This window comes from Orussus abietinus, unplaced genomic scaffold (genome assembly GCF_000612105.2).
Source record: "Orussus abietinus isolate OABI.00-Male unplaced genomic scaffold, Oabi_2.0 scaffold3, whole genome shotgun sequence".
NCBI classification, from domain to species: domain Eukaryota; kingdom Metazoa; phylum Arthropoda; class Insecta; order Hymenoptera; family Orussidae; genus Orussus; species Orussus abietinus.
Genome location: NW_019395984.1, coordinates 1,575,915 through 1,590,409, shown reverse-complemented (window position 1 = coordinate 1,590,409; position 14,495 = coordinate 1,575,915). Strand labels below are relative to the sequence as shown.

General features: G+C 47.9%; 2 protein-coding genes across 7 annotated transcripts; one reads left to right on the top strand and one right to left on the bottom strand.

Annotated features, from left to right (window-relative positions):
- Positions 1 to 5,700: 5,700 nt before the first annotated feature.
- On the top strand, positions 5,701 to 9,324 carry LOC105699200 (paraplegin). 2 transcript variants are annotated; one of them, XR_001104004.1, is made up of 10 exons: positions 5,701 to 6,084; positions 6,180 to 6,470; positions 6,543 to 6,774; positions 6,862 to 7,170; positions 7,256 to 7,424; positions 7,498 to 7,850; positions 7,911 to 8,407; positions 8,487 to 8,612; positions 8,688 to 8,934; positions 9,202 to 9,324. XR_001104004.1 is itself a non-coding variant. In XM_012424022.1 (9 exons), the coding sequence occupies exons 1-9, from the start codon at positions 5,950 to 5,952 to the stop codon at positions 8,847 to 8,849; spliced, it is 2,274 nt and encodes a 757-aa protein (XP_012279445.1). In that variant the 5' UTR covers positions 5,701 to 5,949; the 3' UTR covers positions 8,850 to 9,021. The 2 variants fall into 2 exon arrangements, 1 of the variants encoding a protein (XP_012279445.1); XM_012424022.1 differs by lacking the exon at positions 9,202 to 9,324 and having other exon boundaries at positions 8,688 to 9,021.
- Positions 9,325 to 10,101: 777 nt separating this feature from the next.
- On the bottom strand, positions 10,102 to 14,426 carry LOC105699199 (exonuclease mut-7 homolog). Of its 5 annotated transcripts, none has more exons than XM_012424019.1 (14): positions 14,343 to 14,426; positions 13,626 to 13,808; positions 13,415 to 13,555; positions 13,126 to 13,310; positions 12,781 to 13,019; positions 12,531 to 12,712; positions 12,241 to 12,429; positions 11,971 to 12,168; positions 11,730 to 11,879; positions 11,392 to 11,670; positions 11,179 to 11,327; positions 10,831 to 11,088; positions 10,559 to 10,749; positions 10,102 to 10,487 (listed from the first exon to the last, which is right to left on the bottom strand). In XM_012424019.1, exons 2-14 carry the CDS (start codon positions 13,774 to 13,776, stop codon positions 10,139 to 10,141), a joined length of 2,661 nt encoding a protein of 886 aa, XP_012279442.1. In that variant the 5' UTR covers positions 13,777 to 13,808; positions 14,343 to 14,426; the 3' UTR covers positions 10,102 to 10,138. The 5 variants fall into 5 exon arrangements, with proteins under 5 accessions (XP_012279442.1, XP_012279444.1, XP_012279443.1 ...); XM_012424021.2 differs by lacking the exon at positions 14,343 to 14,426 and adding an exon at positions 14,240 to 14,258; XM_012424020.1 differs by lacking the exon at positions 14,343 to 14,426 and adding an exon at positions 14,010 to 14,230.
- Between the last annotated feature and the right edge of the window lie 69 nt (positions 14,427 to 14,495).

The following is a 14,495-nucleotide window of genomic DNA, read 5'->3' as shown; positions in this document are numbered from 1 at the left end:
GGGTTGCCCGGGATTTACAACCAGTACCTTATCTCGCCCCGAACCGCCCTATGGCGGCTCACTGGGTTAAAGAGGCCGCCATGAGCAAACCTCCCGAAGTGCGGCACATGTGGCCAACAATGGACCACGTGGGGAACTGTGTAATGTAAGATAACCTACCGGAACCGGATGGTCGAAACAAAGGACGCGGAAAGGCCGCTCCCGAAGGACCCAGGCGATAAATTCCGGCACCGCTCCGGCCAGCGAGATGGGGAAAAAACGAGGAGGGACGATTCCTGGTTTCTTCCTGGGCGGGATAGAGGCGGACAGAGCACTTCTGTTCGGCCAGAGTTAAGAGTAATCCACGTAAGCCGGTGCTTGCGTAGGCGAGTTCGTGCCATGGCCGCAAACGTACTCGAGGACTCGTTCGGTTTGCGACTCGTGCCTGCCGCGGTGTGCCAATAAAGGTTCCACTGTGCGTCCCTCTCGAGTAAGAAGTGCGGCGATTAAAAATTAAAAGGCCATTCAAAGGGGGCACGAAGTAGACCCCACCTGATGCGTATTTCGGGAACGATGGGTGACTCGTGTCCCGGGTTAGCTTGAATTTTTTGGCCTTTCTCGAATTTTGGGCCGCGCCCCGAGGAACCGACACGGCACACGCGGCAGGGGCTTTAAATACACAGCCGCCTCCGAGGCTCCTTTCCGACTTTCTTTCCGACGAGACGACCTCTTTTGCTTTCTCGCCAATTTTTCTGCACAATCGAGGGATATTCGGGAAAGTCAGACCACCGACGATTTCGATTTAGGGGTCGACGTCGGAGCCGTCGGAAATATCTTAGCGGCGCCTTCTGGGACCAATTCATCGACGAATGATATACCGAGCCCGGCGTGAGGCAAGATACTCTAGGAGCTACTCCGCCGTTTGAAAGGCTCGCCAATCGAAACGCAGTCGAGGATGCGCCGAGTCGCCCTTCTTGTCGAATTATTTTGGCGGCCGATATTTCCATCCGTCCAACCTGAGCGCAAGGCCCGGAGCCAAAACCAACAGAGCTCTCGAGTGCGCCTCGTCCTTACCCTCTCCCTCTTTCGGGCTTCTCATTTCTCCTCGCTCTCTCGCCCTTTCCCCGGCTCTCCGCTCTCGTCGCGATCAACTTTCCTCGGGGATTCCTCCTCGACGCTGCCCAACCCTTTGACTCGCGCCCTCGACACTCCGGCGATTTTTTATTCGACGGTCGCGTCTCCCCAGGGAACGACGGTCCATTGTGGGCTCGAAACGCGAGGTGAGTGACGCAGCATCCCGAAGTCCGATCGGGCTGCTCTACCTCTCGAGATGACCACACGGGTTTCTTTCGCTTCCATTGAGAAGTCGTCCAGGGGCGAGCTCGACTCACTCCGCGCGATTCATTCACTTCTTCTCGAGTCGAGTGGACCCGAGTGAAGTGGGCTCCGGATGGAATTTGCTTTCTGACAGGCCAGGCGTCCCCGAGGTCCGAGTCTCTTCCCGAGCAAATTCCCAATCCTACCCCCTTGGTCTCGCGTTTTCGGAAAAAAGTGCAGAACCGACGCCGAGGCCTCGCGTCTCGGAGATTCGCCACCAGGAATCCCCTGCCATTACGAATTCGGTTTCGACGTCCGTCCACCGTCCTGAAATAACCCGAGGCATCAAAGGCGTCCCAAAGCCCGCCGCCATCTTTGTGCCCAAGAACCTGCGCCGGCCTCACGAACGTCCTCGATCGATCAACTCCGTGATTTGGGGCTTCAATCTCGGTTCTCTCGAGAGACCTTCTCCTAGCCTGGAATCCGTGCCCCGTGCACGTAAAAAAGCGGTACATCTTGGCTCTCCTCGGGGACGGAAGCAGCCGTCGTCGAGGGGCCCGCCCGCTAACGAGAACGCCAGGCCCCGAGACCTCAAAGTTGGCCAGAGGCAGATCTTCGAGCTATCGACCCGAAGGATTGACTTTCCAAGCTGGCCTCGTCGGTGGTAACGACCAACGGAAGCGACCCCGTCGACGCGCCACGCCTCCTCGATGCCGACGAAGGACTCGGTGGAAAATCATTTCCTAGGGTTTCGGATGTAACTCTAGAATATTCACGACGGAGTTCGAGGGTTTCATCGAGGAAGTCCGAGCGAGGTCCTAGAAGGTGCACGATTTGGCTCTTCCCTTTTTCTAAGGATCGAGTGCCGACAGAGAGAGTGAGGGACGCCGCGATCAGACGGTCGAACGCTCCTCGTGATATACGAGTCGTCGTCGTCGTCGTCGGGAGGTTTTTTCACGGTGCTCCTTTTCGCGCAGTGGAGGCCCTGTCGCTCCTTCAAGCACCATTACCCGCGAAGCTTTGAGCCCAGGGTGTCTACCGATGAGTCGCGCGTTCTCATTGCTCTCAGCTTTTTACGCCCGCCAGGAAACGGCCCGGAACTCGAGGTTCAAGGTTTCGGCACGCCGAGCATCCGTCGACGGAAAGCGCCGTAAAGGGAGGAAGGAGCGTAAAGCAGGCCGGTCGGGAAACAAACGTCTAATGGTTCGTTTAGGCGCGTTTAGGAAAGCGAAGGAGTCGGGTTCGTGACCCAGAAAATCCTCGGGGTTCCCATCTGCAAACGGGGATCCGGGATGGCCAGGGAATGCAGGAAAACGGCGAGGCCTTAGCTTTCGTCGGGCCATTAATTAGGCTAACCGGAGGGTTGGCCATTGGCCGATGACTCGCCTCCGAAAGTCGAGGGTGCCACGCTGTCTGCCGAGATGGGCCCGGGGTGGGCCCCTGCCAAAGGGACCCCGGATGAGTGCGCCGGTCTTTCACGGTTTAACGACGAAACAGTGGAGGACCTACAACAAGGGCCCTTTGTGGGCCTGGAGAGACACTTTCGGATATCCACTTCGATTTTACACCTGATGCACCCCTCGGTCGTATCATGATTAGATCGGATTAAAATCGGCTGAAATTGACACTTCGCTGGGCGCACTTAAATCCACCTGTGATTCTTATTACCGACTGGAAAATTTACTAAAAACGGAGCTCCAAGATTGGAAAGCGATGCGATAACGACATCTTGGGTGTTTAACGTCGATGCGTGGTATTGAAGAGAACGACTCGAGAACGGAGTCGATCGGAGGTTCGTGAGACTTTCCCGAGCACTAAGTCGGCGAGTCTGTTTTCTCAGGCTCGACCTACGATATTAGAGGGCCTCTGTTTTTTTAAGCAGTAGGCCACTTCCTTATTGCCGCCGTGGAGACATTTTCGGTGCCACGCTGTCTGCCGGGAGCGGTCGAAGCTCGCCGGTCCGGGGCGGTCCCGGGCGGTCCTGAACGTCCTGTCCGTGCGAGGATATCCGTGACTGATGCTAAGTCTTTGCAGATGGACCCGAAAGAAACGCCCTTTGAAACGCAGGAAGGACTCGCCCTACGATCTCGATTGCGCGTGGAAACCGATTTGTTAAGGAAACGGAAAAGTGACAAACAAAGCATCGGATTGACTCCCTCGTCTCGCGCCTCTTTCGGTAGTCCTGACCATCTTGGATGCAAGGGACGTGAAAACCCGAGGTTTAGTAGAATTAATTGTAGAATTACGAATTTTCGAACGTTTCTAGACGCGATTGCGAGTAGAGCTCCCATTTTGACCAGCTTGGCGGAAATAAAGGGGCGAAAGCAAAGGGGAGCCGTGGAGGCGGGTCGGCCGACAGTGCGCGCGCTCGAAGAAGAGCGCCGAAGGTGGAGGAGTAGACGGAAATATCGATAGAGGGCTGGGTTTCTTTGTTTTCCGTGAAAACACCCTCGGGGTGACGGACCGTGGTATTAAACCAAACCGAATCGCCTTGGTACTTATCTACGCACGTTTGCCACTCGCCGACTCGAGTGCTCATCGAAGTAAACCACTTAATGCGCCGCCATCTTGAATCCGCGCGAGAACTCCTTCCCTGGCACTTTTACGTTTACAAATTATATCGCTATCCTTTACGGGAGTAAATCTCGGGAAGACTGCGTCTCGAAAACGTTAACGCTATTCCGTGTTGTGAAATAGTGGCGACATTTCGCGTTTACTGGGCGCTTACGAGCAATTTGTCGCGAGTTTCGGTCGTCGGGGCGCGTTTTACGGTGCCTAATAACGACGTCAACGCCGCGGGTCTCGACGGAGGCCCGGCACGACTTCCCACCTCCTCGTTCGAGAAATATCGCCCCCGCGTAAATCAAGACGCAATTAAAATTAGCGACGAGTTCTCGCTAAACGGCCGCTTACATCCATCCGTCCGCGGTTCTTTGATGGAGTTTTCCCGAGAACGGCCGGCATTCGCGTCCTGGTTTACGCATATCCGTTGTCGCCGCCCTTTGATGTCGCTATCGATTCGGGCACGACACTAACCGCCTCCAAGGCTCCTTTTCGCACCCCGAGGAGGCTCCTTCCTTTTAGTAACTTCCTTTCGGTAACGCATGAAATATTATTAAAATTTCACAGTGAAAAGGGACACCTCGGAGATGGTGGCGAGCGACTTCGGATTTTCCGGGAAAATGGCTGCGAGAAGGGTAAACCGGTCGCAGTCAGTTCCGGACACGTTGCGGACGAGTTAAATGCCGATTTCTTGGCTTCACCGGATTAGCTGGTGGCGCCATTTGCCGGTAGGCTTTAATCCCTGGTTAATCTGCCAGTATTGTCATTCTGCCGAGAAGAGGTAACCCGTGGCCAGGCTACATTCCCATAATGTATTAAACTAGTACCTCCTTGATGCCCTCTCTTCTCTCTCCGCGGAATATCCGGGAATGTCGGCCTAGTGCACGTAAAGACGAAGCTGTCGATGAATCCAAAGACTGTCGATCTTCGCTTCCACGTTTCAAGTCTTTCCAGATGGCCGAATTTTCGAGGATACCGCCAAAGGTCAGGTAAAGACTTTAAGCTGAAACAAATGTTTCCCCATAGAGAGATGCTCCCCTCATCCTCCGCTCTGCTTGATACCTTTGAAAATCCCTCTCCTCGTAATGAACTTTGCAAGCTTCTGCCAAAGTACTTTAGAGATATGGCGTGAAAGTGTGTTGCCGATTAAGGAAACGTAAAAACGGTTCTGTAGTATCAATGACCGCGGAACTACGGGAAAGGATGCGGTCTAATGGAAAAAACGGAGAAAACGATCCATTAGATAGGAAACCCTGTCTGACGTATCCTGACATTATCAAAACACCCCATAAAACGTATACCCCTCCTGGGCTCATGGTGTTTGTGGAGACGCTGCATGGGTGAGATAGAACAACAAAGTGTGGTTAACATGTCCAGGATAAAAATATTCCCCTTACTCCTCATATCGCGGATATTTCTATTTCCGATCCTGGAATTCGTTAGTAGACGAGGTATAGAGCCATCATTAAGTACAGTACGTACCTATAAATTATAGGATTCCCGATGAAATCATGAGGTCATTATGTCACTGTTGTGTTTATTTCTTAAACAATCTATGGCTAATAAGTGGCGCTATCGGTGGCGTTTCCTGCAAATCGTGAATACCAGTTACCGATCGCAGGGTACACGGTAATATTTTGTATACTATTTCTTATAGAATTAGTCTATTAACGTTAAGAAATATGTAGGATTTCATATCAGCAGGTATTCCTATTTATTAATATATAGAGATTTTTTTTAAAGCAGGAGATAATTTGAATTTGCATTGAGGGCTTACGTGGCGCCATCGGTGGCAATCCGCTCAAGTCAGTAGCAGCATCGCAATTTTTCAGTTGTGGAGCTTATCCACAATGGCTCCCGTTAGTCGGTTTCGTGAACGTTTTTAATGAATTTACGTAACGAATTGCACGATACAGTGCGCCGTCACTTAGATCACAGTTAAAAGTACCCAAGAAATAATATATTTGACGCATAAGTTTCGGTGGTTTTGTGCGCAGTGCGCTTCGCCAGTGGAACCGATTCTAACCTCAAAGAGGACATGCTCAGTGTTCGGTCTCTTATAAAGTTCGGGGCAAATTGAAGAATATCAGCATGCAGAGCCTTTTAAAGTGCTCTGCTCGACGCTTTATCGTGCCGAGAACATTCCTCGCCCTATCAATAAATTCTGGGGTAAGACAGGTTCCCTCATTGCATCAGAGATACATTCAAACTTGGTTGCAGGATCAGGTGAGTAATCAATTTTATTTGGATTTAATTATCGTGTCTCGATTATTTATTTGGTACGTGGTTTCCTAGGAAGATAAGGGAATTTTTATTTTCAGAACCTAAGACACCTGCGCAGGGAATTTCGGGCATTTCAGTCATTATTACGACGCAGTAATTTGAATGGTACTATTGGTTATCGGCAATGTTTAAGGAGCTTAAGCACATCCTCAGATCGAAGACTTCAGAAAGACAATTCGTCAAATCCATCAGGAAGTGGAAAAGGGCCGAAGAAGGATGATGATTTTGAAAAGCTATTACCTATCCTAATAAAAATGTTTGTATGGTTGCTGTCCTTCTACCTTGTATTGTTTTTCTTCTCGAAAATACCAAAGAATAACATATTGGAGGTCAGCATAGAATTAACTTTAATATTCAAGTTTTACGATGTGTCGTCTAATAATAATATTTTAAACTTCTAGGAATCATCGCAAGTCTCTTGGCATGAATTTGTTCATGAAATGTTGGCAAAAGGAGAAGTCCAAGAGCTTGTGGTAAGACCAGAACTCGAGGCAGTTTTTATATACCTTTACCCAGGCGCAATTATTAAGGGTAGACGTGCACTGTTTCCTGTGTACCATATGTCATTAGCAGATATTAGCAAATTGGAAGAGAAAATTAGAGAAGCAGAACATACTCTTGGAATAAAACCAGGTACGAATGTTTACATAGATCGATAAAAACAACGACTAAATTAAAAATTATTGCAGCCTTGAAATTTTTATTTTTATTTCCTCCCAGATCAAGGAGTGCAGATCGTTTATGAACGCAGTGGAGAAGTCATATCGAGTATCATTGCATCGGTTATTCTCATCACCTTAATCCTAGCTCTTTTCCGAGGCAGACTACGTGGAAATTTTTCAATGGACATCTTCTCCCAAATGACTAGCGCGAAATATACTCTAGTCGATCCATTGACAGGAACCGGAAAGGGCGTACGATTTGCTGACGTGGCCGGCCTGAAAGAAGCCAAAATTGAAATCATGGAATTCGTTGACTACCTCAAACACCCGGAGCACTACCGAACTCTTGGTGCCAAAGTTCCTAGAGGTCTCTTTTATTTCTAACCCTGTTGCCCAATAAAATTAAATCATCATACTAGTAATATAAACATTCATATAAATTACTTTTTCAGGAGCCTTGCTTCTGGGCCCTCCTGGCTGTGGAAAGACACTTTTGGCAAAGGCCGTCGCAACAGAAGCCAATGTACCTTTTCTATCCATGAATGGTTCAGAGTTCATTGAGATGATCGGAGGACTTGGAGCAGCTAGAGTTAGAGATTTATTCAAGGAAGGCCGAAAAAGGCATGAATCTGAAAACTCAATTAAACATTGTCTCGGAGGTTCAGAACCGTACAACGAACGTACATTGTTCCAGGGCACCGAGCATAATTTACATCGACGAGATCGACGCGATAGGCAAAAAGCGGGCAGAAGAACTGTCCTTCCAAAGTTCTGGGGAATCGGAGCAGACATTAAACCAACTGCTCGTGGAGATGGATGGTATGTCCTCGAAGGAAGGCGTCATCGTTCTCGCGTCTACGAACAGATCTGAGGTTCTGGACAAGGCCCTTTTAAGACCTGGAAGATTCGATAGGCATATATTAATCGACCTGCCTACCTTGGAAGAGAGGAAGCAGATATTCGAGCAGCACCTCAAGGGCATCACTTTGGAGCACGCTCCCTCGACCTACTCCAAAAGATTGGCCTACCTTACTCCTGGATTTAGTGGTAAAATACTTATTTACCTCAACGTCTAATGCCTAAAGTTACATAATTAAATATCTCCAGGCGCTGACATAGCAAACGTATGCAACGAGGCAGCTCTGCATGCCGCTAGATTTAAGAAAAAGATCGTCGATGGAAGTGATCTGATGTACGCGATCGACAGAACGGTAGGAGGAACGGAAAAGAAGAGCCATGCCATTTCGCCTTCGGAAAAACGAGTAGTTGCCTATCACGAAGCCGGGCATGCTTTGGTTGGCTGGCTTTTGGAACACACCGATGCTCTACTCAAAGTCACCATAGTTCCAAGAACTACCATGGCCTTGGGCTTCGCTCAATACACCCCTGCCGACCAGAAACTCTACAATCAAGAGCAACTCTTCGATAGGATGTGCATGGCTCTCGGTGGGAGGGTGGCAGAGAGTCTGGTCTTCAACAAAATCACAACAGGAGCGCAGAATGACTTGGACAAGGTTACCAAGATGGCATACTCACAAGTCCAGGAGTTTGGGATGAGTCCTGTCGTAGGTCTTCTTGCGTTTGACAAGGAACACCTTACCACGGTAAATTCCTCATAGATAGGAAAAAAATATAAAGCAATTTTTTAAGGACTCTTAAAGCGAGTATTTTTTTTTTTTTTAGAAAAATAAGAAATTGTACAGTAAGAAACTGGCGTATGTGATGGACGAGGAAGCAAGGAGATTGATCGCGAGGGCATATACGAGTACGGAAACGTTACTGCGACAGAACATGGACAAGTTGGAATTGGTAAGCTCAATTTCATGACTTCTCCATTATGACTTATTTTGGCCAAGCGTCCGTTGTCTAAATAAAATGTTGTAGATCGCTTCAAACTTGTTGAAAAGAGAGACTCTGTCTCACGAAGATATTGAAAAGCTGATCGGTCCCCCGCCTTATGGAAAAAAGGTGTTAATCGAGCTTTTGGAGTTCGAAGGGTCCAACAACTCGCCGCAAGCTTCTACGCCAGAACCAGCAGCAGCTTAGTTGGTGACCGCGTCTCATCTTGTAAATATCTCGAGCTGTTGAAAAAGTCATCGATTATCGCGTCGTCACTAATTAGAGCACTATGGTAATTTCCATTTTCGCCATTCATTACGTCACGTTCAGAAAAGCATGACCTTTTGTAGTCGCAATAAAATGGAAAGATCAGAGTTAAGGAGTAATCAAATTTTATTCGAGAAGGTATAACCGTTTATGATCTTGGACATTTATCTTTAAATTCACTCCTCGTCGAAATGGACTCTATATTTACGTATATAAATCTATATATTACTTGTTTAACTAAAAAATATACCTTTGTAAGAAAGGAAAATAACGTTGCCTTGTACTCTAACAGGTCTTCCCCGTAACGTTAATGGGTATCAGACCTTATTAAGCGTACGGAGGAATAGGTAAGACTATTAAAGACGATCAACCCCAGGTCACTCAACCAGGTCAACGGTCCCACGTCAAATTCCCTAACGACTACGTTATCACTGACAGTGAACATTTCATTGTATAGTTTTATCATTAAATTTGGCGGTGGTTGCGGCCCCTCGCGAAACGACCGACAACTAGGACCGCAGAAAACCATCGAACGACGAGGACAGAGGAGAGCTTCGCGACTCGTCGTCCGGAAGTTCCGCCCAACCACACCTAAGACTATCAAATACTTGTCCCAGAAGAGACTCCACGAAATAGACGGCCTATTTTACTCATCCACGAATCACGTTTCCCAACACGGATTATCTACCGTACAAAAATCCTGTCTTCCGAAATAGCTGAACATATGCGACTCCTCCTAGGAGTCTATCTGGCGAGCGCAGAGCTACCCGGATTTTCATCGTAGAAACGAGGCTCGACTCTGCGACACCGAACACATAAATCATCCTCAGCACCGCAAGACTTCGCGGAACCGACTGAAACGGCGACTGAGAACGACGGTTGAAGTGAAGAATTTTCTTTTTGTTAACGATTATTAATGGAATTGGCGTTCCCTCATCGGTCGAATTCCGTAACTGGAACGATAACACGCTTATTAAAATGAGCGAGTGCGCAACCGACGGTGAACGAAGGCCCTAAATTGGACCCCAATTAATCCGCCGGGGAAGACTAAACGACCCGACACATCCACATAAAACAACCACAGTAAAATGGCAATTCCCCCCCGGAATTTCGACCCCTTTGGAGCCTCGAGGACGACTTCAAGATATCACGGGTCGAAGAGGCTCTTCATCAACGTCAGTGTGGAAGCGATAATACTCCAGGTTTCCTTCCACTCGTTCTCTCGCCGTTCACTCTTGAACGATGATGTCTCTGAGGACACCGCTCAAGGCGCGCTCCATGTGAGAGCCATCCCAGTACACCTTGCCGCAGTATTCGCACACGTAGAAGTGCTGAACGTTCCTGACAACGTTGTTTGGAATACGCCCAATCTGCACCAAGATGCCGAACTTGGTCGTGCAGTTGACCACGTCCAGAGTATCCTCGTCGCAGAGCCGCCAGGTTCGGTCCTGCTGCTTTCGTTCCAAGTCAAAGAAGGAACGGTCTCTGTCGGACCTACCGGTGACCTCGCCGTTGAAACTAGGTCCCGAGGAAGGACGACCTGGACGACGATCGCTTCCGTGTATGCGTCTGGCGAAGCTGCGAAAAGAATAGCTTTCGATCTACTCTCGTCGGGACTTGGATTAATTCAAGAAATCCAGAGGACACACCTCTTCACCAGTTCGGCCATGGTATGTCTGGACACGTGGACGAACTCGTCCTGATTGCACAGTTGACACCTGCTGAAGATATCCCTTTGCATGACCAGCACGTTGAACTGCGAGAGGACCTCCTTCAGCTGGTCCTCGAGTTTATCCGAGATGACATTGTAACAATTACCGGGAGGCAGATAATGCGCGAACTGAAATACATTGTACGGGATTTTTTATTTTTTTTAACTGGACGTCTCCGACACTGCATACGATTTCTCTGAAAGTCGTACCCGTTGGCAGGCTCCGCCACGGCTCAGCAGAACTCTTCGCTCCTGCATGGCCAACTTTGCCGAGCGATCACCACCGCAATCGAATTCGACGTACACGCAGTCGCAACCGCAGATGCGCAATTGCTTAGCCAGTCCACCGAGCATGGAGTCGCAAACTACCCGCCACTCGTGGGCTGGCACGGAGACCGGTCTGGACTCCAGCACCTGATACTCTTGACTACAGGTGCTTCTGGTCGCCCGTGAGTTTGCGGCTCCGTCCTGAAGAAAATTGCACCCGGAATAAATATGATTCAAAAGCATTCAGGTTAGTGGGCTCCGTCGAAAGAAAAAAAAAAAAAAATACCGCACCTTCGGCAAGGCTTTTTTTGGAGGTTTTTTCGGCGACTTATGGGCGATATGCTGGACTTCGGCGCAGACCTCCTGGAAAGGTATGCCCATTCTCTGGCACTGGTCCTGAAGGACCTCGAAGATCTCCAGCAAGCAGTATGCGTCTAGAGCTGCAGAAAAAAAATTCCTCATGCCTCAAGATTGCAAGAACTCTTCAACGACAATCCCACTGACCGGCATAGATGATTTGGTTCTCTCTCAGAGGCCTGCGCTCCCAGTTGGAGAACTGCTCGGTCTTTTTTAGCCTATTTCCCGTGCAGATCTCCACGAGTTTACTCAGGCTCTCGTTCGTGAAACTTTCATCCCCTTTGAAGGGGAACTCAAATTTGTGCTCTTGTACCAGCTTCCTCCAGAGCTGCAACATGTCCACGTAGCCTTGGCCACAGGCCTTTACGTTCGACATTGCCGGTAGACTCTCGCGCATCATTGTCACGTCATGAGCCAGACTGAAACCTAATTAAAGAACAGAAATTATACGACTTGGAATCGAATACACCTCGTTACCAACTTACCGAGTTTGATGATGTTTTTATTTTCGAACAAAACCAGACGCAGCTCTGTCCACAGATTGGTCAGCTCGCTGCCCATTGTTGTCACGTCCAGGATGTATACGTTCGTCTCAGTCGCAATCTGTATCAGCGCCAGTTCGGACTGCTTGATACCTTGAAGATAATCAATTTGACGACCTCAGCGCTAGGACCTCTACCAAGGTGCTTTTAAACTTGACTCGTTATCGTTGAATGCATTAGTTACCAAAACTGGGCTTCCATTCGGAGTCTATTCCAACAATGGAGACGCCTTTCAGACCCTCGTCGAAGAACTCTTCGAAAGACCTGGGATTGTCGATGACTTTAATGCAATCCATGGGCAACTGTAACTCATGGTATATCACAGAGTCCTCCTCGGTATCCCACGTCTCTTCACCACTACCGCTTGCGCCCGAATTTTGTTCTGCATCAGAATGCATATTACAATTTTATTATTAACTGGACAATTTTAGGGGGAAGTGCAGAAAAGGCTTACGATTTTGGATAGGATCTTTCATGTGCGTCAACGACCATGGCCACTGTTGCTTCGGTACGTTGTAGGTCTTCGCCCAGTAGAGGGCTTCTTCATGGTCCCCCGCGCCTGCAAGTATTTTAACCAGCTCCGTTTGCAGCTTGGTATTATTGCCCACGGCCTCTCTAGCCATTTCTCTCCAACTTTCGACACCTGCGAAGAAGCAGAAATTCAGATCGTGGTACGGCACCACTGTTAGCGAGGAGATATTTTGCACAAGTTCGAGTGGAATTTAAAAACTATTTTTTACTCACTCATGCTACCCTCCATGTAGCGTTTGTACATTAAAAATTGTAAAGCCCCCTCGCCTCGTCTTTGATTCAAATTTGGACAGACGTCAGGGGACAAGTTGTATGTCTTAGCCAAACGAGCTACCAGCCTAGCCATTGGTCTGGTCTCCGTCGTGGACATTTTCACGTCAGGAATCATGTTGTTTCTATAAAGGATCCTGAAGTTAGTCCTGGTAACAGTAACTCATCTCATTCTCATTGTAGTTTGACTCACTGGATATAATAATGCAACGTATTATGCATACTGCTTCCTGGTGCCATTAGGTTGTCTAAATACATTACTAAATTCTTTTGTATATCTGGGCAAGGTGCTATAAAATCATCCACTACCGCGAGTTTGCTTTGAAGTATGAGGGGCAATAATACGATCTCAGGATTAGCAAAGTGAGATTGCAAGTACAGCATGGCTGCAAACTGGGCAGCTTCTTTGAACTTCTTTTTTTCTAGTAATTTCTGAAATCAATAACTGTCGATTTCTAAACGTGTAGCACAGGATGTTAATTGCACTTAACGGATGAGTATTCTTATTTCTATTTCTCTTAAAATATTAGTACAGTACCTGGACCATAGGCAGAAACAACTCCTTATCTTTCACAAATTCGTAAACATCCGAGACCAGTTTTATAAACAACATGTTCTTCTGTTTACTAACCAACATGAACGCTGCTAACTTTAAGTCAAGGACTAGACATTCTTTATACATATCTTTGCGAGAGGACAGCCAGTTTGAAAATTCTTCTATAACTGTTTTATGGAACAAACTGATTAGCGTCAAAGCATGGTGTAGGAATTTAATTCATATAAATTCACCGTTAGATTAAAAAAACTGTTACGTTTTCAGTACGGACCTGTGACTGCCAAAGATGACCGGCTCTTGATATGATTAAAGTCAGAAGTGTTCACTAGAATCCTAAGAGTGCTAAGATAAGGATTTGGGGCAGTGTCAAAGTAATCGGTAAGTGTCTTGGTTACTGCATTGCTTTTTTTCCCTAAAAGCAGCTAGTCGTTAGATCATTGACCGACATGTCGACAAATTTACAGGTGCATCGTGTTACGTACATAAACCCCAGATACGATGCAAGGAACTCAACCAAGACTTCGTGGCATCGTCTATACTCGAGAAGAACAGCAACTCGCCATTGTCCTTCTGATGATTAGTGTGACGATCTTCTTCGAAATGATACATCCTGCTAGTCACGCCATGAGCCATGTTTCAACGATGTGAGAATTCCCTGAAATACGCTGAGAAGACAAAAACCATTCAGGAAGATGAACTTCCAAGCTAGGTATTTTTATTGCCGCTCGAAAGGTTAATCCCTTCAATCCCGAGACAATATTCGCGACATAACGAACAGCAGGACGAGACCGAAATTTGCACCTCGAAAGAATTCGAGCCCAGCTATTTTGAAAACTCCGGGAATACAATACCGCTCGAAGGTTAACCTCAAAATCAGGAATTTGTCGCTACATACCCCGTGGTGGTGCTGTATCTAAGATTACAGTGATCCACCACGTTGCAATTGCGGGACGCGTAAGGTGCCCTTGAAAATTAAAAAAAGATTCTATCACAAGAATTTGCTAGTGCAGAGCCACGCTGCAAGGATCGTTCGGTCGGATATTTCCTAACGATAAATTCGGAACTACTCTATTCGGCAACTGCGAACAAAGAATACCGGAGAGCTCCGGCGGTGGATATTTTACAGTTGCCTAGCGGCCTAGCCGCGAAACCGTTCCCCGCGATCTTTATTTCATACGACAGGTTCAGACGTTACCTACCGAATCGGGAACTTCTTTTCAATCCCTCCGAAACATAATCGCGTATATTAATACATTTCCAAGGTTACACCCCTCCCGTGAAAAGCCATTTACAAAACCGCCAATCCCCCAGCTGGCCGACCGACCGCCCAGAGAGCAAGCTTAGTAAACCCC